General features: G+C 39.9%; 2 protein-coding genes and 1 long non-coding RNA gene across 36 annotated transcripts in view; 1 reads left to right on the top strand and 2 right to left on the bottom strand.

Moving 5' to 3' along the window:
* Nucleotides 1-23,204, top strand: part of LOC308236962 — a 33,254-nt gene extending 10,050 nt beyond the window's left edge. The window contains exons 2-6 of one of the 3 annotated variants that reach the window (XR_013959389.1): nucleotides 909-971; nucleotides 15,296-15,397; nucleotides 17,330-17,381; nucleotides 18,785-18,934; nucleotides 22,219-23,204. This is a non-coding gene — a long non-coding RNA (uncharacterized lncRNA). The remainder of the gene's footprint in view (nucleotides 1-908; nucleotides 972-15,295; nucleotides 15,398-17,329; nucleotides 17,382-18,784; nucleotides 18,935-22,218) is intronic. The other 2 variants (XR_013959390.1, XR_013959391.1) reach the window with 2 other exon arrangements.
* On the bottom strand, nucleotides 72-4,044 carry PPDPFL (pancreatic progenitor cell differentiation and proliferation factor like). Of its 2 annotated transcripts, none has more exons than XM_080647244.1 (5): nucleotides 3,617-4,044; nucleotides 3,196-3,292; nucleotides 1,303-1,368; nucleotides 878-977; nucleotides 72-107 (listed from the first exon to the last, which is right to left on the bottom strand). In XM_080647244.1, exons 2-5 carry the CDS (start codon nucleotides 3,248-3,250, stop codon nucleotides 95-97), a joined length of 234 nt encoding a protein of 77 aa, XP_080503370.1. In that variant the 5' UTR covers nucleotides 3,251-3,292; nucleotides 3,617-4,044; the 3' UTR covers nucleotides 72-94. The 2 variants fall into 2 exon arrangements, with proteins under 2 accessions (XP_080503370.1, XP_080503371.1); XM_080647245.1 differs by having other exon boundaries at nucleotides 3,196-3,406; nucleotides 3,617-3,756.
* On the bottom strand, nucleotides 5,325-12,524 carry LOC308236960 (uncharacterized protein). 31 transcript variants are annotated; one of them, XR_013959361.1, is made up of 6 exons: nucleotides 12,369-12,464; nucleotides 11,853-12,023; nucleotides 11,406-11,497; nucleotides 10,779-10,941; nucleotides 9,871-9,969; nucleotides 5,325-5,507 (listed from the first exon to the last, which is right to left on the bottom strand). XR_013959361.1 is itself a non-coding variant. In XM_080647243.1 (5 exons), the coding sequence occupies exons 1-5, from the start codon at nucleotides 12,302-12,304 to the stop codon at nucleotides 5,502-5,504; spliced, it is 345 nt and encodes a 114-aa protein (XP_080503369.1). In that variant the 5' UTR covers nucleotides 12,305-12,329; the 3' UTR covers nucleotides 5,325-5,501. The 31 variants fall into 31 exon arrangements, 2 of the variants coding, with proteins under 2 accessions (XP_080503369.1, XP_080503368.1); XR_013959366.1 differs by having other exon boundaries at nucleotides 10,886-10,941; nucleotides 12,369-12,445; XR_013959368.1 differs by having other exon boundaries at nucleotides 10,875-10,941; nucleotides 12,369-12,433.
* Nucleotides 23,205-23,919: the final 715 nt, after the last annotated feature.

Genomic DNA, 23,919 nt, shown 5'->3' with positions numbered 1-23,919 from the left:
GATGGAGAAGAGTTATCTGGAATAACTTGAGAGATGAAGGGTGTTGTTCACATTTGTAGCAGCTCAGCAGGTAGAGGCATTTTGATTGTCAGAATCAACAGTTAGTGCTGTATAAAATAGACAGTTGTTACAACTATATTCATTAAATTGCAATACAAAGACGATTAGCTGAGAAATGCTTATCTGTAAGTTAAGTTGTCTTTATAGTCCAAGTAAAGTAGAAAATAAGTAAAATACTTACCTAGATAATTCAAATCAATGCACTTGATAGAGTAAAGAATACATCTTTTTGAAAATTGTCTTCCTTTGATTTTAAAAAGTATCAATAGTTAATTGATTCTATTTTAAACTTATATTAGAAAATTAATCAAAACTCTTCGATTTTAATATCAGAATCTATGAATGCCATCATTATTTATTTTAATTCAGTTTAGTGGCTGGTCATCAGTGTTAGTATCAGCCATTGTCTAAAAGACAAAATAAATACTTTTAAAAAACTAGTGGGACTAACCTAGGTTGTTTAAGACAGCAACTAGATAACTGTGATTTGTTTCCTAATGGTATTAATAAAAAATCATTTAGAACCTTGCCTCTGATTCCCAATCTATCCCTCCTAAATAATAATAAAAATTGACATATGACTTTTCAGTCACACTTTAGTGATAGAATGAGAGAAAGTGCTCATGATCTGACTTATGGTTAATTAACTAGAATAGGGAGCAATTGTCCCTCTCTATCCCACAATTATGCTTTATATCAAAGCCTACACCATCCTCAAGAAACAATTTTATCTTATTGGTTAAGAATTACTACCTGCATTGTTTCATTCACTATTAGTAAGTAAGAGATACCCTTATCAGAAAAGGCTGTGACTTACCCACTAGCAGACAGTTCTTTTCTTATTTCAGGTGAAAGCACAGGTTCAGAATGAAAAAAGGATTTAAACCACCAGGTGGATTCTGCCATATCAGGTAACCCTATCAAATAAAATTTATATTACTTCCTTATTAAAAACATTTACATATGTTTTTATTGATTGCAGACAGAAAGAAAGGGAGATGGAGATAGAAACATCAATGATAAGAAGAGTCATTGATGGGCTGCCTCCTGCACACCCTCTACTGGGGATTGAGCCCACAACCTGGGTGTGGGCCCTTGACAGGAATCCAACCCAGGACCCTTCAGTCCTCAGGCCAACACTCTATCCATTGAGCCAAACTGGCTAGGACCTTATCAAAATTTCTGAGAGATTAAAAACAGAAAAATAATGAGGGTGATGCTGATAAGAAATAAACTAAATACCTTGAAGGGGTTTGTCTTCATCTATGAAATTAACAGAGTCAGAGCTAACTGAAGAAATACTGGCCTCTACAAAAGAAACAATTATGAATGAACAAATACATAACAAGCAAACAAATACATATTTATCTTTAAACTCTCAAGTAGTATGGTTTGAAATTATTTACTTCTAGCTCATACATTTATGAATTTAAAAATTAAGTAAATTATCAATCAATTACAAAGTCTTCCAGAACAATAAGGCTTATTACATTTTTTACTAATATGATATATTCCTTTCAATGGTGAACATTCTCTTTCCACAGATACAGATATAGAATTTAAAATATGTTATAAGTGCTATAAAATTAAAAACTTTAGGAAATATAAAATCAAGAATGAATATTGTTTTATTGCATTAGAAATATTACATGTGTATATATTTAAATAGCATTCAAAGGCTATCATATTTAGAAATAAAGGAGTTATTTTTTTAAAACAAATTAACAGTTTATTTGTGTTATACTTGTATTTGAAACATATAAGTCTTTTAAAATATCAGAATATAAAAATAACTTCTGTGGCTATAAAAACAATAAGTAAATGAGCCTAGCTCCGTGGTCGGCAAACTGCAGCTCGCAAGCCACATGCAGCTCTTTGGCCCCTTGAGTGTGGCTCTTCCACAAAATACCACGGCCCGGGCGAGTCTATTTTGAAGAAGTGGCGTTAGAAGAAGTTTAAGTTTAAAAAATTTGGCTCTCATGCCCTGACTGGTTTGGCTCTGGATAGAGCATTGGCCTACGGACTGAAGGGTCCCAGGTTCGATTCCAGTCAAGGGCATGTACCTTGGTTGCGGGCACATCCCCAGCGGGGGTGTGTGCAGGAGGCAGCTGATCGATGTTTCTCTCTCATCGATGTTTCTGACTCTCTATCCTTCTCCCTTCCTCTCTGTAAAAAAATCAATAAAATATATTTTTAAAAAAATTTGGCTCAAAAGAAATTTCAATCGTTGTACTGTTGATATTTGGCTCTGTTGACTAATGAGTTTGCTGACCACTGGCCTAGCTTAATCTTGTTGTAAAAAGGATAAATCAATAGATGTTTCCAACACAGAGTTAGAAGCATCTTGAAATAAGAGCGTTTTTTACATGTTGCTGGCATATTTTCAATAAGTGATAAGTTGGTTTTTTAAATATATTTTCATTGATTTCAGAGAGGAAGGGAGAGTGAGAGAGAGGAAGAAACATCAATTATGATAGAATCATTCATTGATTGCCTCCTGCACGTCCCCTGCTGGGGATCGAGCCCACAACCCAAGCATGTGTCCTTGATTGGAATTGAACCTGGGACCCCTTAGTCCACAGGCTGATGCTCTATCCAGCTGAGCCAAACCAGCCAGGGTGATAAGTTGGTTTTAAAGTACATTATTTTATTTAATGAAATTTCTGAATTTAAGAAGCTACAATTTTCTATTGAGCTATAAATACAGATGGATAGATAAAACTGTCATGATAGATGCTAACCTATTATCCATAGCAGCAAAGTAGAAATTAGAAAATCTGTGAAGCATAGTTATGATATCCCTTCTTTTCTAAAAAATGAATATTTTATTTTTAAAAAATTATCGGTTTTTAATGTATCCTATTAAAGGCAAAGTATTGAAATTAAACATTATTTTGAAATGTAAACTGATCACTTATGTGTTAGTGGCCTTATCGATACAATATAACATAGTTAAAGAAATGAGCATTCCTTGATAATACTGATATGGAGAGGTCTCCAATGAATTCTGTTCCTATGTCCTTCACTGTCACATCAGTCTTCCTTCTCCCTTAAAATGACCAGGGTTACTAATATCCTTCAGACAGCACTTCGTACCATATTCTCTAGGGGTCCTCTAGTGATGATATTACTTACTTCGATAATACTGATTTTTGGCCAGGAGGCAACCAGCAGAAGGTACCGATGCCATTGCTGTTCCTGTGAGCAAGTACCAGAGTCTGTGAACAACAGTCTGAGTAACAGGGACAGGGAAAGAGAGGTTGACATCAGTAACATGGAGTTTCTTTTTTCTTTTTTCCCCATGAATATTGTTTGCAAAGCAACATAATTTAATACCATGTAATATCTGATAAAAAATGGAAAGTTCACACAAAATTATAATCAAATATACTGTAATAAACAAAAAACCGCAAACAATGCTGATATTTATTTGGAAAAGTAAGAAAACAGTATGCATCCAACTGCAAACAATGCCCACAACTAATTTTAGTCTGAAATAAACCTAACCTAAAGGTAAAAGAAAAAATACGAACACAGCCGTGATATAGTCACTTACCTATTTCTTTTCTCCAATCTGTTCTTTTAAAATAAGTGTGATTCTAAAGTTTTCTCAGGAAATGCATAGTTTAAAACAATTTATAGTGGTCCATGATGGACTGTGTTGCCCCAAAAGGCACAGGGACACTGTGCAGTGTCTGGGACCCCTGAGCACACCTTATATTTAGAAGGATGAAACCTGAGCTGTGGGTGAAGAGAGGCAAGGTGGGCACACAGCCAGCCAGAGGCAGTGTGGGGAAGCTCTCGTCCTGTTTGCTCTTGATCATGTCAATGTGCCAAGTGGGGCTGCCTGCAGCATGGACAGACTTGGCTCAGACATTGTTTTGCACTTGCCCTCTAGAAGGTCACAACTATGATTGCTGCTTTCTATAGGGAAGGAGGTAATAGCCATATATCTTCTCAGCATTAGATACAACCACACATTCTGGGGGAAAGCATTCTGCTGGCCTCCATATGGGGCACAACAGACTGCAGGCCACCTGGGGGATTGGGCATACCCACAAACACATGATGCAAGACAGAGTCACAGGATCACAGAAAACAGTGAAGAACATGAAACACGGAAGTCTTCGTGGGAAGGGACATGTACTGTAGAACTGGACGGACCACGAGTTAAGAATTCTAGTGGGGATGATACAAGAAATGGCAATCATGGGTATAGGGGAAGTTGCATGACTTTATCACATTATATTAATATTGCTTATTGATACAAAAGCTAATGTTCTATTCCAATATTACTAATATTTCTTATATAAACTATTCTGCCATTTTATAGACTTAGATTAGTGGATCAAATGTGGCTCCTCTTTACATTGAGGGGATTATCAATTGCTCTTTCAATTGATTTGGTGGCTCAGTTTGATCAGCTTAAATTAATACTGGTAATGCAGCATTACTATAAAATTACCCATGTCAGCTAGATTCAAATTTATTCAAAACATTTCTTTTAATACTAGAGGCCCGTTGCACGACATTCATGCAAGAATAGGCCTTCCTTCCCCTGGTTTCACTCCCGGCCACCTGGGAGCCTGCAAGTCCTCACTCCCGGCCTGAACACTGCTCCTGTAGCTCCCTCTGCCCCCCCCCCCCACCCCCTCATAGCAGGCGTCCCGCACCCCCCCCCCCGCCGCTCCGCGCCTGCATATGCAAATTAACCCCCGTCTTTGTTATGTTCATTTGCACACTCACTCCTGATTGGCTGTGGGCGTAGCGGAGGTACGGTCCATTTACACGTTTGTCTATTATTAGGTAAGACGCCATTCAACATCTCCACCTGGTATGGCTCCTTTATGTTGCCAGTATTATTTACTTCTGCCTTTTTTTCTTGATTAGTTTAGCAGGAGGTGTTTTTTTTTTTATTTGTTTTTTTTTTGTTTTTTATTCCTATTCTTTTAAAGAACTATTTGGCCCTTTTGTTTCTTGATTGTATATTTCATTATTTTCTGTCTTGATTTTATTCTTCTTCCTTTTACTTACTTTAGAGTTATCCTTACTGTTATTTATTTTAAAATAATCTGTAACTGCCATTATGACATCTCTTAAACATTTGTATTATTTAGGCATGCTTTTCTTTTTCAAAATGTATAAATGTTTATCTTCTTATTGATAATTAACAAATTAATTGTTCCGTGTTGTTAAGAGAGAATATTTAACTTTGATTCATTCTTTGAAATAGTTTTTTTTTTAATATATTTTATTGATTTTTTACAGAGAGGAAGGGAGAGGGATAGAGAGTTAGAAACATCAATGAGACATCGATTAGCTGCCTCCTGCACACCTCCTACTGAGGATGTGCCTGCAACCAAGGTATATGCCCTTGACCGGAATCAAATCCGGCACTCCTCAGTCTGCAGGCTGACGCTCTATCCACTGAGCCAAACTGGTCACGGCTGAAATAGTTTTTAAAAATGGATGTTAGTACACTCAAACCAGGGAAAAGCCCCTAGACTAAAAATCTACCTCTTTAAGAAAGAGACTGGTCACTCTAGCCTGGTAATTAATAGAGTTTATTAAGAAAAGCTTACATCTGAGGCATGTCTTGGGCAGCTACAAGATGAAATGGATCCCCACACCGCTTGGCAGGCACCAGAGAATTATATGGTGTAAAGGGTCATTGGGGTGATAGCCATGGGTATGAGTACATGAATGCTATCAGGTATGGAAAGTACTTTACGTGCTTGCCCAGGTCAGGACAATAACCTATTCCAGGAACCAGCACACAGCAGGAGGACAAGAGTGGTGTTGTTGATTTCTGTCAGGATGATCATCAATTATGATCAGACAGTCTCTAAAGGGGTTTGCAGAAAGCAACCTCCATTCTGTCCTGGGTTCAGCTTCTGGGATAGACAATGGTCACATCCTCCTCAATGGCTTTCTGCATATCTATTATAATAAAAGCGTAATCTGCTAATTAAACTGGACATCCTCCCGGACGTCCTTCCAAACGAAGCTGGGGCTGGGAGGGAAACCCGGGCCCCGAGTGCTGGAGGGAAGTCAGTGCAGGCAGCCAGGAGAAGGAAGGCCTACTCTTGCACGAATTTCATGCATCGGGCTTCTAGTTTGAGAATAATAAATATTCTTTTATTTATTTGATACAATCATTAAGTGGATCTATTAGGTCTTGTTACCTAATTTTGTTAAATAATGTTACTGCTTAATCCACCAGTTTCTAGTGTGATAGTATCTAATTCTATTAATTTTTATCTTATATATGAAGCTATATGCATACAAATAATGATTGTAATGCCTTCTCTGTAGGTCTTTATTAGCATTAACACTTTTGCCCTAGATACTAATAGATTTAATATTAATATTGGTGCACAAGTTTTATTTAAAGTACAGACACGGGATACAATTTTGCATCTCTTTATTTTTAACTCACTGTACTATTTCATTTTAGAAATTACTTATAAGTACCCTTATCTGTATGATTTTTCCTAATTTTACATACAAACACACACTTGTTAAAAATATGGGTTTAATCCATTAGCATTGACTGGAATTAATCATATATTTGAATTTTTTCTATTATCTTATTCTGTGGTTTCAATGTAACCACCTTTCTTTTTATGTAGACCTTTCTCTTCCCTTCTAGAAATAATACATTGTGTTTTCTTTTTTTCTTTTTTTACTCTTTGGGTGTTTTTATTTTTATTACCATAGATACTCAACTTGAAGTCTTTTACTAAGTCTATTCTGCAGTTGCACTGGATTTGTCTAAGTATAGGATTTGCTGTATTAATTCTGTATTATACTCAGGATGTACATTTCACCCCCAGGCTCATCTTCTTTTTCACTTGGAGAATTCTCAGTTATTTTTCCTTCAAATGTTGCTTTTACACAGTATTAATTAGATCTTCCTCCACTAATTCATCACACACACACATATCAGTTGGTACAAACAGTGAATGTGCTTACACATTTGCAGATTAGTTGAAGAGCTAATGTTTACCTGGTTGTTTTCTGATTCATGTTTCTTATTCAATATCTAACTGTTAGAATCGGTTACAACCACATCTTTAGGGTCTTTTGTCCTAGAATTGAGTTATGCTAACATTTCTCTTTGATTATAACAAGAAGAGAGTGAGTGCTCAGCTGTGATGACAATGCTTCAAACCAACATGGGAGATGGAGCTATCATTCACGTGTCTCATCAGACAAGCTGCAAGATGCTCCCACATGACACCTCATTACCTGTATGCACGTAGCTTCCAAAGAGAACATTAGATTGAAGGAGTGAGTGCTAAGTAAAATCAACTGCAACTTTTCTGGCAGGTGATCTCTTTATTACATAGAAGATACTGTTACTCTTCTTAATCTTATTGACATTGAGTGAAATAGTAAATACATATCAGGTTGCTGTTTTGTAGAGCATGGAAATTCATGGCAAGAAAAATGGTTAAGCTTGAGATAATTCATTATGACCCTGTACTGTCATTGACGATTCGCTGTTGGGGCAGTATAAGAAGATCAATTTCTTACTGTCCTGGAAGGTTTAAACTGTCTAGATCTAATTTCAATCTATAGTTATAAATACAAGATGTCAGGTATTTGAAATATGTAGTAATATCCAGACCACTAAAAGTATCATGTTAAGTACAGATTGGTCACCTGTAGTAACTTAACGGTGCAAATGAACATGTGTACCAGGTGCTTTTAAAGGTATGGCAGTCTGCATTAAACCACTTTCATTTAATAATCATTTTAGGTAAAATTACCAATAATTAGTGACTATCTCTGGGCCTCTACACCTAATATATAAAATGGGAATAATAATATCTTACTTTATTTGGGATCCAATCCAGTCCCAAAATATATAATTCAATTGCTTGTTTAAGTTTTAAATTTCTCTGGGTTACAAATAGTCCATTAGTCAGTTGTCGTGGTTATATACAACAGAAACTAATTCCCTCTAGAACAGTGGTTCTCAACCTTTCTAATGCCGCGACTCTTTAATACAGTTCCTCATGTTGTGGTGACCCCCAACCATAAAATTACTTTCGTTGCTACTTCATAACTGTAATTTTGCTACTGTTATGAATCGTAATGTAAATATCTGTGTTTTCCGATGGTCTTAGGTGACCCTGCTAGTGGTTCTCAACCTGTGGCCTAAGACCATCGGAAAACACAGATATTTACATTATGATTCATAACAGTAGCAAAATTACAGTTATGAAGTAGCAACGAAAATAATTTTATGGTTGGGGGTCACCACAACATGAGGAACTGTATTAAAGGGTCGCGGCATTAGAAAGGTTGAGAACCACTGCTCTAGAAGGAGAGAGAAGAGTGGACAGACAATTCATAAAATCAATAGGAAACACAGAGAGCTAGTTCTGAGAAGCAAAATCATCCAATGAGATCCTAAAAGCCTATGTGCAGTTGTCTGGTCAATCAATCACTTGAGTGGTGTTGGGGGGAAGTGCATTCAAACTGAGCTTCCCTGTGGCACAAGGAGCTAAAATTGCCACAACTTCACATTCCAAGAGCTGGGCTACTGGCTTCCCTGGACAATTCCTCTAAAAAGTGGGCACCCCAAATATAGTCTGCTTTTAAAAAAAAAGTTTTTATTGATTTTAGAGAGAGAGGGAGAGAAACATCTGTGCTGCCTCTTGCACACCCCCTACTGGGGATTAAGCTTGTAACCCAGGCATGTGCCCTGACCAAGAATTGAACCAGAGACCACTCGGTGCATGGGGTGAGGCTCAACCAACTGAGCCACACCAGCCAGGGCTACATTTGCCTTCTAATGTGCAGTCTGTTCAGTTCTCCACCGAGAAAGTTGTATCACCCTATAAGGAGGGAGAATCATAAGAATGAAGTATTACAGCACATTCACCAGAAAAGCCTGCCCTGTGTGCCTCCTGGGGGAATAATGGGAATCTGGTGTCTAGAGTGCCCTCTCTTGTTGAACTCTGGCTCATAAGGTTTCCCAATAAATCCCGTGTTTCAACTGATACTATGAAATATTATGCATGCTGTTCTGAAAGCTGTTGCACTTCTGGGGAGCTACCCAAAAGGAACCATTGTTAGAATGTGGCAGGAACCAAGTACACTCAAGCAGGAAGGCACCTACTCAGGACACACCCAGGTAGAGTATGAGGAAGACGATGCTGTCAGCTCTGACCAATCCTCTGGTCCAAAGCACCCAGTGGAACTGATCTCATTGGCTAACCCTCAGTCAGCTTAAATGTAGCTACGTAGTTAGAGGTCACATCCTTGTAGCAACTATTGCTAATTGTCCTTCAGCATCTATTCTTTTCTTTTGAATTCAATGGGCATAGTCCATTTAACTGGAGACTACATGTCTCAGCCTCACTTCCAGCTAGGAATTGGCGAGGGCCAGTGAAATATGTGAAGTATGTGGTTCATCTTTAAGGTCATGTATTTAAAGACCAATCCAACTTGCCTAAACTTCCTGCCAGAGGTAAATGGTCAAAGCTCATGGGTGGGACAGCTGTTCTTACATAAGAATGAAATAAAATTCTCTTTTGAGACATTGTGTTCTAGTCTTGTACACAGCCTCGCCTGCACTCTGACCATGAAAATCACTCTGACTTCCATTATGAGAGGTGCAAATTGCGGGATTCCCCCAAAGAAAAGGGATCCCCAGATGCTGAATTGCTAGGAGCAAAAGCTGACATCACCATCATGTTCCAGTGTCCTGATTTCTGACATGGACCTTTTGCTTTATTGAACAATCTAGACATCAACTTGTGTCCTTAGTCACTACCACCATGTGCCTTTACTTACATTGTTTACCTGACTTACACATCTTTCTCTTCTGCTCTCTTTCTTGATCCCTTTGAAGCAAAGAATTAAGCCCAGTGCCTTCCTCATTTCTGTATTACTCTGGAATGAAAAAAAATGAGTCAGTTGCCCATTATGCAAATAGTGAAACATTATAAAAATCAGCCCCAGTTTTCATCTTCTCTCCTCTGACCTACATCCTCCCTCAACCAGTTTCCAAACATTAATCCTATCTAATAAAAGAGTAATATGCAAATTGACCATCACTCCAACACACAAGATGGCTGCCCCCATGTGGACACAAGATGGCCACAACAAGATGGCCTGCAGGAGAGGGCAGTTGGGAGGGACCAGGCCTGCAAGGGAGGGCAGTTGGGAAGGACCAGGCCTGAAAAGGAGGGCAGTTGGGGGCAATCAGGCCTGCAAGGGAGGGCAGTTGGGGGGGACCTGGCCTGCAGGGAAGGGCAGTTGGGAGGAACCCAGGCCTGTAGGGAAGAGCAGTTGCAGGGGGGGGGGGGGACCAGGCCTGCAGGGGAGGGCAGTTATGGGTGACCAGGCCTGCAGGGGAGGGCAGTTATGGGTGACCAGGCCTGCAGGGGAGGGCATTTAGGGGCAAACAGGCTGGCAGGGGAGCAGTTAGGCATCAATCAGGCTGGCAGGGGAGTGGTTAGGGGGTGATCAGGCTGGCAGGCAGAAGCGGTTAGGGGCAATCAGGAAGGCAGGCAGGCGAGCAGTTGGGAGCCAGCAGTCCTGGATTGTGAGAGGGATGTCTGACTGCCTGTTTAGGCCTGATCCTGGTAGGATCTGTTTATCCATTCACCCGGTAGGATCAGACCTAAATAGGCAGTCAGACATCCCTTGAGGGGTCCCAGATTGGAGAAGGTGAAGGCTGGGCTGAGGGACACACACACCCGTGCACGAATTTCGTGCACCGGGCCTCTAGTCACAATATAAAACATTGTTTGATCACTAGGAACAAGCACTGGTCTTGATTCTTGAGGTTTTACCCACAGGTCACCTCCGCACCATCTGGAACGCCACCATGAAGGTGAGTAACCACTTTGGTAGCCAAATCTGTAAGAACAGTAACAATGCTACGTTATAGCCTGGGGAGAAGACAGTTTCCCTCCCTGTGCAGACCATTTCTCCGTAGGTTCTCCTTTCAGGAGTCCCTCAGTTGCCATTTTTTAAGTTGCTGTTAATGTTTTCCTACTTTTGGCAAAGCATCTAAATTAGCATAGTAACTGGCTGAACTCCTCATGAAGTTGACATCCTACATTTTCTAGGTCCAGCAGGGCAGAGTCTGGAGAGCTTGTGAGAAATCCCCAACCATTATTTCACCAAATAAATTCTCTTTCTTAAATGCTTTGATGGTTAGGTAAGAAAATGCATTGAAAGTAATAAATATGCTAGAGCCAAAATGATTTCACTACAGATTTCTCTCGGTTTTATGATTTTAAACATAGCTAAGTATTCATCATTATCAATGATAGTGTTTCTGGCCTGTTAATCTTATGCCGGCTGAGTTAGATACTTACTTTGGACAATGATCAATATAATGACCATTTGGAGACCTGGGAAAACGTTTGGAAACATGGATGCATTTTGTCTTTCATGTCTTCCATAGTACCTGTAAAAGCAAAGAAAAATTCATGGACTTATTTTCATTTTTAAAATTTCAGATTGCTTTTAAATGTCAGGTCAAACTCCGAAACATTTTTCTTTCCTTTAATCAGATCCATTTCCCCATAAATCCTCAGTCTAAACATGAAATGGTTGCTTATTTTGATATTCCCCAAGATCTGAATCTGAAATGCATAGTGTATCTGATCATCTGATTGCAGGTGTCCTGGCTCTCTGTTATCTAGGAAACAGATAAATTTTCATAGCTGTTCGGTTTCTCTCTGGAGGTGGGGGGAGAAGGGCAAACACAGAAAAAGAGAGGGAAGCAGAATTTGAGAGAAGTTGAACTGCGATGAACTTGCCTCAGTGGATTGTATAAAGAGCTCTGAAAATAAAACCGTCTTCTGAGTTGTCCGAAAGGAGGCAAGGGATCAGGCCATTGTCACTCAGATCAGCTCGTCTTTGGATGTGGGCTGTCCCCAGAAGCTCCACTTCCCCTTCTGACAGGTTTCTTAGACGTCAGCCATAACCTTCTAAGAATGAGCATTCGTCATGGTTGGGGATGAGCACCTTTGTCCAAAGGGGACTCTTGGCAGCATAGTCAGGTCCCCACAGTCCACCCCTTGCAATTACTAAAATCAAATGCTTTGAATAGTAAGTCCATCCTGTTTTGGGAAACTTCTGTGGAGACTCAAGTAAGTTTCTTTTCATGGGAAACTTACAAGGAGGTGAGCGAGATCAAGTGTAATTCCTGCCACTGCAGCTGGACTTGTGTCACATCAGATAGCCATCCTCTCCACCCTTTACTGTGCATCTTCTATTTCCCTTACCCTGGGCTCACACCACTGCTGTCCCAGGGCTTTATCAAAAGGACTGACCTGAATCTTTATCTTGATTCTTTTTTTGAGCCAGTGATCATTATGTCCTTCTTACACTTGAGGGTGTTTGTGTGGGAAAGGTACATTCTCAGGAAGGCCTGTGTTTATCACTGCACCTTGGCTGGCTCCCGTGCGGTGATAAACAGCTCCTGGAGTGTTCTGTCCCATCAGAGTGTTTTGCATTCCAGAGTTCTGGAGCCAGTCTGTCCCAGCTGTCTAGATGGTTTATCCTGACCATGTGATTGATGGTGATCTGGAGCGGATCAGGCGAGTGTTCTGGAGTAAGATGACTTCTGAGGTTAAGATTTCTTTAAGGCTCTCTACTACAGAAGTTAACCCATTGTCTTTGGCCCCTTATGTCATGAAGAGAGGACAAAATCTAAGTGAGGTAATTTTTTTTTATTATTATTATTATTTTTAGATATCCCATTGTAAGCAATGTGGTAAGTGTAAAAAATCAAGCTAAGGGAGATAAAATTCTTCAATCTTAGTCTTTGGTATTCTGAATGCGTTTAAGCGGTAATTAAAACAGTTTTGTTTAAATGCACATTTAATATGCTCAGTAAGATTGATGCAATACCTTCAGAAGCTGATCTTTTACCTTTTGGTTTCCAAGAGGACATAGGCATTGATTCAGTATCTCACGTAGGAATCTTTCACTGTCCTCATCTCTCACATATTCCAGATGAGGACGCCGAGCAACCAAAGAATGTCTGAACACAGAATTTGAACAATAGATTATAGAATCGCAAATTTTAATATCTTATGTCATTTAATTATAAATTGTCAGTCTTTTTAATAATACTATGTTTACTTCACAGAATTGGAACTAAATGTAATCCAGATTTCTGAATTGAAAATTGGATATCAGAAGTCCCAAGTTATACATGAGTTTGAGTTAATCACACAAACCACTACAAATTTCCTTGTATTTATTTTCCATATGCATACTTTTCACTTGCATATGTTGGTAATGACATTTAGGAACCATCCATTTAGGCCTGGATTTTATCTAAATGTACCGGGGTAAGCAAGATATCATGCATATCCCTGATGTCTTGATTTTATATTATGAAAACAGGGCCTTTAAAATGTAAGCATTCGCCCTACCCGGTTTGGCTCAGTGGATAGAGCGTCGGCCTGCAGACTCAAGGGTCCCAGGTTCGATTCCGGTCAAGGGCATGTACCTTGGTTGCGGGCACATCCCCAGTGGGAGGTGTGCAGGAGGCAGCTGATCGATGTTTCTCTCTCATCGATGTTTCTAGCTCTCTATCCCTCTCCCTTCCTCTCTGTAAAAAATCAATAAAATATATTTTTAAAAAAATGTAAGCATTCTCCAAAATATTATATGTAGGAATCTTTAAATACTTGTGTGCACTTGAAAAACATGACACATCATACCACTTGTTACCAATGTAATCCAATTAATGGTCTCTTTTTACTTTAAAATTAATCTCTTGTTGTGCATTAGGCATCTGTGTAAGATCATGAACCATTTGCAGCCTTTCCAGCAGATCCCCAGGGGAATAAGTCTACTGGATCTGGGTTACTGGAGTATATAATAATACTAGAGGATGTGAAGGGCTTTCTTCAGCGAAATTCATTAAAACTAACTCCCCTTGATCATTAAAATATAGTTCGCCTTTGTAGCAGCTTTTTCTGGTGAATGTAGACCTTTTGTGAAGTGTCCTACACTATGATATATTTAATTTCAGATTTTATTAGAATTGCTAACAAAATTAGCAGTTGCCAAAGCTGGTTTGGCTCAATGGATAGAGCGTCGGCCTGCGGACTGAGGGGTCCCAGGTTCGATTCTGGTTGGGGGCACGGGCTTTGGTTGCGGGCACATCCCCAGTGGGAGGTGTGCAGGAGGCAGCTGATCGATGTTTCTCTCTCATCGATGTTTCTGACTCTCTATCCCTCTCCCTTCCTCTCTGTAAAATATCAATAAAATATATTAAAAAAATAAACAAACAAACAAACAAAAACAAAATTAGCAGTGCTTATGCTATCAGCATATACAATGACTGTAAATTCACTGATATTATTTTATGAGATATAGTCTGTAGTGGGTTTAAAGTAAGTATAACAGAACCTACTCTTTCATATCTAATGGGAATACTCTGAAAGAGTTTGCTTTAACTTTTAGTTAAATTTTCCATACAAGACATGAAGTGTTTATTATAGTAAAATGAATATTTATGAAGGTTTATTGTCCAAAATTCAAAAGCCTTCATTAAGACTCATGAAATATAAATATTTCATCAAAAACTGAGATCATAAAATGAAACACTTTATAATTCTTTCTAGAGCTACATAAAGAATGTCCATGAATTAAAACCACGTGTAAATGTTGGTAAGCATTAGTATTTTTTTCCTTCAAAACATATATTACAAATGCTTACTTAGAATCAACAATACTTTAAATATCTGTCATTTTGGGGAGTAGTATTAATTTCCTGGTCATTTACACATATGACAAAATCCTTCAAAAAGTTGAGGGAGCCCTAGTTGGTTTGGCTCATTGGATAGAGCATTGGCCTGCGAACTGAAGGGTCCCCAGTTTGATTCTGGTCAAGGGCACATGCCCGCGTTTCAGACTTGATCCCCAGTGGGGGGCATGCAGGAGGCAGCCGATCAATAATTCTCTGTCATCATTGATGTTTCTATCTCTCTCCTCCTCCTCCCTTTCTCTCTGAAATCAATAAAAATATATTTTTTAAAAAGTTGAGGGGAAAATATAAAGTTCTAATATCAAGTTTACAGGTAACCATTAGCATATCCTGAAACGATATTGGGGAACTAATTTTACTACCTAAAAATCAAGGATCTATGCATCATCAGCTGACAGACTAAGTTAGATGAGAACAAATGTTCCAACATGTATTGACGTAATAGTTATTTATAGACTGGTTACTATGTTTCAGGTGCTATACTGCTATTTTTATTTCCAAGAATCATGTGGACTCCAATGAAGAATACTAAAGTTTCACTGAGTGTAATATCTCTATGTACAACAGAATGGAAAGGTAAGGATTGAAATCATAAGTTCATTTTAAATGTTGTTTATCATTCATGAGTATTAGCTTTTTATGGATGTTCTATAAGTATGGTGAAAACCAAAATTCTATCTCTAAATTCTCAGTTCTATTGAATAGTTGGTTGCTTACACACAGATAGTAGTGATCCTCCATTCATTCAAAGAGGGTTTTTTGAATGTGTACTATATACCCAGGCCTATTATTATCCTTGATCTAGTGGACTCTAGTGAGCAAATACATTAATAATATAATTTCCAGTAGGGAAAAACGCTACAAATAGAATAAAGATAGCTAAGCAGAAAGAGGGTTAGGGCTGGGAATCTAAATTAGGTATGGTCATAAAAACAACTTCTCTGAGAAGGGTCCATTTAGGCAGAGTCTGGAATGAAGGAGCAAACATACATTATATCAGTGTGAGAAAAATTCCAGTCAAGAGCAGCAAGTATGACTGCTCTGAGGTAGGGCAAAGCTTGGCTACAGAAAAAAAAAAAAAAAAAAAAAAAGGCCGTTTGTGGATTCTCTCAACCAGGTGAATGAGATGGAGAAAGGGAAGGGGGTGATAGGAAATACAGTCAGAGAAGTGAGTGGAGATCAGTTTATATGTGCACTTGTAGGTCTTGTAAGAGCATTGATGTTTTATTTTGAACATGATGAGGACCTATTTATCGATATTTTATTTATAGAATAGCTATTTATACTTTCAAGGGAAGCATGACATACCTGATTTTCATGTTTGAAAAATGTTTGTAGCTGTTCAATATGACAAAGAGTAAAGTTGGCAAAGTAGAAGCAAGTAGATAAGTTAGGAGGTAATTACGAATCTCTCAGAGAAAGACAATAGGAGCTTGGAAAAGAAGGATAGTGAAAAATTTCATATTTAAAAGGAAGAACTGATAAAATATGCTTATTAGCATTGGGAGGAAATTTAGAAAACAAGAATGACTGCAAGGCTTTCCATCTGAGCAGCTGCTGATGTCGTTGACTGAAATGGACTAGCCTGACAACAAAATGAGTTTGGTGTCTTGTGTGTTAGCAGGTTCCAGTTTGGGAAATGTTGACATGTCTATCTAGATGTGTAGGTAGTCTCATAGGTAGGAGTTAGCAATGTTCCCTAAGATGGGAAACATGTTCTCCAAAATCCAAATACGTAACCCACCAAACGTTGGCCTTCTTGTTTCATTCTATGGGTGTGTAATGACAGCAGCTTAGTTCCGGTCACTGGTGGAATATCCTGAGTGGCTCCTGCCCAGGCTATTCCTAAGAACTTTCCTGTCTGTCAGGCCCTCGGACCTTCGTTGGTTTTGTTACCCAGTCCTAGGTGGTCGTGCGCATTACCATTGCATTCCAATCAGCGCCAGCCTGCCGTTAGGCTTCCAGTGCTATCATAAGGTCATCAATGTCCGAATTCCTTTGACTAAATTATGACAACAGGACAGTGAGTTCAGGTAACCTTTGGCCGCGCAGTAAACCTAAATGGGAATTCTTTCCACGTGAAAGAAAACTACGGTCGGCTCTTGTCTGAGATTGAGATAGAGAAGAAGGCATTGGCAAGGTCGGTCCCTGAGTGCCGGCCCCTTTCGCCTGCTGTATTTTCTGTAGGATTGAGACCATTTCCAGAACTGCCGAGACTATGGGCAGCCAGCCTAAGAATTTTTGTTGTGTAGCTATTATTGCTGTAACATCAAACTCTGCAACATTATTTCTTTATTGTTGAAAGTATTACATATGTCTCCTTTTTCTCCCATTGATCTCTCCCAAACCACTCCCCCCTACCCCCCAGGACAGGTCCGTCCCCCACTACGGTCTGTGCCCACTGGTTATGTTTATAAGCGTGCATACAAGTCAAACTCTGCAATATTTTAAAGAACTAAGGAGATCTTCTGGATTGTAGCCTCATTTGTATTATTTACTCCTAACCAGGAAAATGGAAACCTGCCCAAGGAAATGAATCCTGAGTCCTGAAAGCCTCCTGGTACGTACTTTCTATCTCAACAATGTACATTCAGGGCAGCTGAGCAGTGAGGCGTCCCCGTTTGTCTGTGAACAGTGGGTGGCTCCGTTAGATAACCTAGCCATCTAGGTATTTCTAAATTCAAGGAAAATGGTAACCACCACAGACAAAGACAAATCCTGTCCGACACAGACCACTTCCGCTAAAGTGGCACTTAATGTTTCATCTGCAGGGATTGCTGCATTCGCCCACTCAAGCAAGGGGCCCGTTAGATTTCCTCCTATCCTGAAATAAGTTGTTCTAAATTTGAGAGTTTACCCCCTTTAGCAACGGCCTAGGAGATATGAGTGGTGGTATTACATTTCCAGGCCAATCCAAGAGTAACAGAAATTTTTTAAAAAAGAGGATTCATGTTAAGTTAAAGTATGAAGTCTTGACGTGGTGTCCCGGGAAGAAGCCGTCTGTCTTGGTGCTAGTTACTTTCTTCCTAGTCCATTTAATTTGAACAGAACCAGATGGCAGATGGAGCCTTCTTTTCATCGTGAGATGTATATCCAAGGTTCAAGTTACTGGGTTGGCTGCCATCTGGGTACTGAGTAGGACTTGGTAGAGTCCCTTCCAAGGAGATTCAAGGACATCCTTTGTTCTTAATGATTCCAAATCAGAAGAGTGGGATAAAATTGGACATGCTCATTGGCAGAATTAGAGTCAGATATTTGAGGAAACTAGAACTGAGGATCTAGTCTAGTTTACAGGTATACAACGAAACCTCAAAGAGAATAAACATGGTCAGAATTTAATATATTCAAAGGTGCAAACATGATTTTTCCCTCTATAATTACCCCACATTTTATCAAAGATAATCACAGTAAAACCAATGTGTTTGCATTAAACTTGGCCTGATTATTTACATAAGTGTAGCGAGAATAGTATTTGACCCTGCAAACTATTTTTAAGACTGCTTTGCTGGAACTTTCTATAAGGAATCTCAGATGGCACTCTTGGGTGCCTCTGGGGTCAGGGCACCAGGTGGTTTCCATCAATCCCTTAAAGCTGTCTGAGTCTGTGCATCTCTCTCTCAAATATCACATTTCTGTCCGAACCATAGTAATAGAGCCACAGTTTCCAATTGTGCCCTGTTAGAATGAGAACCATCATCTCCAGGTATTTGATCTTAGTAAACCTAGAGGGTGTTCTGATCATAAATTTCTAACTGGGCAGGTCATGGTAGGTAGTCAATGTCCGAGGCCTATAATTTTTTGGTAATGAAACCTAGGGTCATTATAACTTTGATTAAATTTAGTTTTAAACTCTAGTTGATCTGGGCTGAGCTTGGTTAATCGTGACTGGGCTCACTTATGCTTTTGTGGTCAGCTGAGTTAGGTGACAGCTCTGCTGATCTTGGCTGAGCTTCGATATTGCAGATATCGCATGTTAGAGTGTGGACTGGTCCAAGAAGGCCTTGGCTGTGACAACTCAGCTCTGCCCAATCTCTCAGCCTCCAGCAGGCTAATCCAGGCCTGCTTCCATGGAGCTGGTAGGATTTCATGTTCCAGAAAACTCAATCATGCAAGGTAAGTAGAGATACTCAAGGGCTTTCTAAGCCTCTACCTGTGGCATGTTTGCTAACATCCTAATGGCCAAAGCAAAATACACTCTTCGTCCAAAGTCAGAGGTGGGGAAGGGGCTTCAAGTTACAGGATAAGGGCACGAAGAAGGAGAATCCATTCAGTGGGCCCATCAATGCAATACTGGCTTATCGTTTTCCAAACTCTCCTGACTTGTGTACGCCCTACCTAATTTAATCACTGATGGAGATAACATCACTGTCAAGGACAACATCAATGACTACAACAAATAGGCTTCATGGACCACCAACCACTGTGCTTAGCCTATAAATAACTTCTTTCTTTAAAAAGTTCTTTATTATTGAAAGTACTGCATATGTCTCATTTTTTTTCCCATTGACCTCTCCCCACCCACTCCTGTCCCCCAGCACAGGTTCTCACCCCTCCCTTTGTCTGTGTCCATTGGTTATGCTAATATGCATGCATACAAGTTCTTTGGTTGATCACTTACCCCCCTTTCTCTACCCTCCTTACCCCCTGCCCCACCCTCCCTTGCCTTCCCTGTGAGGTTTGATGGTCCCTTTGATGCTTCTATGTCTTTGGATCTCTCTCTCTCTCTCTCTCTCTCTCTCTCTCTCTCTCTCTCTCTATATATATATATATATATATATATATATATATATGTATAATTGATTTTTTACAGAGAGGAAGGGAGAGGGATAGAGAGTTAGAAACATCGATGAGAGAGAAACATCGATCAGCTGCCTCCTGCACACCCCCTACTGGGGATGTGCCTGCAACCAAGGTACATGCCCTTGACCAGAATCGAACCTGGGACCCTTCAGTCCGCAGGCGGACGCTCCATCCACTGAGCCAAACCGGCTACGGCTGGATCTATTTTTGTTCATCAGTTTATGTTGTTCATTATATTCCATAAATGAATGAGATCATATGATCCTTACCTTTTTCCGACTTGCTTATTTTCCTTAGCACAATGCTCTCCAGGTCCATTCATGCTGTTGCAAATGGTAAGAGTTCTTTCTTTTTAAAAGCAGCATAGTATTCCATTGTTTAGATGTACCACAGTTTTCTAATCCACTCATCTGCTGATGGGCACTTAGGCTGTTTCCAAATCTTAGCTATGGTGAATTGTGCTGCTATGAACATAGGGATGCATATATCCTTTCTGATTCGTGTTTCTAGTTTCTTGGGATATATTTCTAGAAGTGGGATCACTGGGTCAAGTGGGAGTTCCGTTTTTAATTTTTTGAGGAAACTCCATACTGTTCTCCACAGTGGCTGCACCAGTCTGCATTCCCAACAGCAGTGCACGAGGGTTCCTTTTTATCCAAATCCTTGCCAGAACTTGTTGTTTGTTGATTTGTTGATGATAGCCATTCTGACAGGTGTGAGATGGTACCTCTTTCTCATTTTGATTTGCATCTCTTGAATAATTAGTCGTAGGGGTCCTCAAGCTTTTTAAACAGGGGGCCAGTTCACTGTCCCTCAAACCGTTGGAGGGCCGGTCTATAGTTTAAAAAAACAACTATGAACAAATTCCTATGCGCACTGAGGGCCTGGACGAGTCAGCTGCTAAGCAGGACAGGCAGCGGCACCTGGTGGGCTGGATAAATGTCCTCGGCGGGCCGCATGTGGCCCGTGGGCCGTAGTTTGAGGACCCCTGAATTAGTGACTTTGAGCATTTTTTCATATGTCTCTTGTCCTTCTGTATGTCCACCTTCAAAAAGTGTCTATTTAGGTCTTTGCCCATTCTTTGATTGGATTGTTTATCTTCTTTTTGTTAAGTTGTATGAGTTCCCTATAAATTTTAAAGATTAAACCCTTATGGGATGTAACATTGGCAAATATGTTCTCCCATGCAGTGGGTGCTCTTGTTTTGTTGATGGTTTCTTTTGCTGTGCAGAAGCTTTTTATTTTGATGTAGTCCCATTTGTTTATTTTCTCCTTAGTTTCCATTGTCCTAGGAGATGTATCCATAAACATATTGCTATGAGATATGTCTGATATTTTTCTGCCTATGGATTCTTTTAAGATTTTTATGGTTTCCCATCTTACGTTTTAAGTCTTTTATCCATTTTGAGTTTATTTTTTGTGTATACTGTAAATGGGTGGTCTACTTTCATTTTTTTGCATATACCTGTCCAATTTTCCCAACACCATTTATTGAAGAGACTGTCTTGACTCCATTGTATGCTCTTGCCTCATTTGTCAAATATTAATTGAACATAATGGCTTGGGTCAATTTCTGGGTTAATAAATATTCTTATTTAATTGATAGAACAACCATATAAAGTAGATGCTATTATTATTTCAAGCCAGGTCTTTTAACTCCAAACCTGAAAGCTTAAGCATGAGGCCAGTCTTCCTGTAAAAGCAGGTTTGAATTTATGTCTCCTATAGGAACACCTATCATGATGATGGCCTTTTGTTGTACGTTGTTCTCGTCTCCCTGTAAAAACTTTTTGGTGAATGTTTATGCACCACATCCCTCCTTATATTACAAATTATTTGAATGGCCAAAGAGTGTGTGAATATACAAGCATGTATAAAATTTAGAAGTGCAATGAAAAATATAACTCAGGGGTCATTTCTCAATAATGGCTCACAAATCATTTTGTGCCAAGAACTATTAGAATCTCTCTTGCTCCTCTCACATTATTACTCAGAAACAGCAATAGTGCCATCGTGTGGACATTCTGAGAACAGCACCCTGGTAAGGGATTAGTCGCAAGAGTGCCCTCGTGTGGACACTAGGGTTCTGAGAACAGCACCCTAGTGAGGGAATCATCTTCAAATTAGTATGTTTCCTTTGTGAAAATACCAACCCAGACTAGAGATGGCTAATTAATAAATAAAATGATTTTCTCCTGGCCGGATGGCTCAGTTGGTTGGAATGTCATCCTACACACCGAAAAGGTTACAGGTTCAATTCCTGGTCAGAGCACATACCCAGGTTGTGGATTCAATCCCCAGTTGGGATGGGTACAGGAGGCAACTGATAGATGTCACTCTCTCTTCCTTCCTCTCTGTCTAAAAATCAAAAACATATCATTGGGTGAGGATTAAAATAAGCAAATAAAAATGATTTTTAATGTGTCGAAATTGAGGATGCGTTCTGACGTATTTCCCACTGCTTTCAGAAAGGAAGTCTCCTGAAAAGAGACACACCTAATTCAGGATAAAAATAACACAGCTACATTTCTGGGAAGGAGCATAAGAATTCGGAGGAAAAACTATTCAGAAAAAAATAATTGGTTTTCTTTCTCTAGAGCCATCCTGGGCTTCCTGGATGCTGGTGTCAGCTCATTTGCGATAAGGAAGGCTGAGGAAGATGCTGTTATGGTTTAAAGTACGTCAAGGACCATAATTGGTTTATAAAGGGAAGAGCGGAAAAACATACAGAGAAGATGATGGGCGAGCGGGAAGCTATCACCTAGCTTTGATGCTGTGCTTTGTGGATGATTTAACTCTGGGTGACAGGGTTGAGCAGCTCTGCACCTCCCAGGCCAGAGCACTGGAAATGCTAATCCCTTAGCAATGTCCTCAGCATTGGAAAATCCCAGCAGTGAAGAAAGTGCTCCTGAACCGCAGGCCTGCAGCACCATTGTGAGGTGCAGGTTGTGCAAGTGGGCAGGGAACCTGTGACAGTGAATCAGAGTTAGTTACGGAGAGCATACAAGTACGCATCATTCATTATACAAGAACGCATCATTCATTATTTACGCACACAATTCTGTTCTCAGACATATTACGAGCCATGCATGTGGTATAAAGTTTCCATTCATCCATCCGTTCACCGAAGATATTGAACCAGATAATGTGATAAACTCAAGATACAAACATGGAAAAGAATATGGCCCTTGTCCTCTAGGAATTTACAGGCGAAGGAGAAGAGACAGAGAAAGAAACTGGTTCTGATTATACTGAAAACCATCCTGAAGTAGGTTTGAAGCATGGCCTTTTGCTCTTTCTACTTCTGAGTCGGTTGAAAGTCACAGGGGAGAAACACACAGCAACAGGTGGGTGCTATTTGTGGTAAAAACTATTGAAGGGCCTGGTCAGCTTGGCTCAGTGCTTGAGTGTTGAACCTGTGAACCAGGAGGTCATGGTTCAATTCCCAGTCAGGACACATGCCGGGTTGTGGGCTAGATACCCAGTGTGGGGTGTGCAGGAGGCAGTTGATCAATGATTCTCTCTCATCATTGATGTTTCTATCTCTGAAATCAATAAAAATATATTTTTAAAAAACTGATTGAAGGATGTGTTACCAGATCTGTCATCCAGAGGTCTCACTAAGAACACTTCAGGCCAGAGCTGAACTTACCCACGCACACTGGTGTAATGGGACAGCGAAGCTTCCCCCATAGAAAGAAGCTCTTACCACCTGCTGGAGAGCAGGCCAGAATACAAGTATCCTGCAGACAGTAAAGCTTCCAGGGGTAGAAGAACGGGGAGGGAGAGAACAAACGAGGACTTCATGACACGTTTCCTCAGCCCCTCCTCCCAAACCCAGGAATCCCATACCTCACTCTTCCTTCCATGAGATAAAATGAGTGAGGAACTGAGAGAGAAGCCAGTTGTCTTTCTTTCCCAGGGGTGTCTTTATAGGAAGGACAGAGCCAGATGCAGATGAAGGTTCTTCTCTAAAACGGTGGGCTAACCCAGAAAGAAAACCTAACCTAAACTGGACTGGAGGGTCAAAGAGTTTTCTCCATTCTCACAGCTCGAGGAGGAGTTGTATAGGTGAGAAAACAGGGTATTACCAGGTTGCAGGAAAGACAGCCACTAAGAATGACTCACAAAGACGTAGTGTCTAAAAGGAACTTTGGTGAAGAGATTAAGAAGTACTAATTGGTAGTTACAACATAGTCATGGGGATGTAAAGTACAGCATAGGGAATATCCTACATAATAAAAGGCTAATATGCAAATTGACCAAACGGCAGAAAGACCGATTGCTATGTTGCGCAC

The sequence above is a fragment of the Plecotus auritus genome (genome assembly GCF_963455305.1).
Source record: "Plecotus auritus genome assembly, chromosome: 11".
Lineage (NCBI taxonomy): Eukaryota > Metazoa > Chordata > Mammalia > Chiroptera > Vespertilionidae > Plecotus > Plecotus auritus.
The sequence above is the reverse complement of the archived record's forward strand: the minus strand, read 5'-3'. Positions and strand labels throughout refer to the sequence as shown.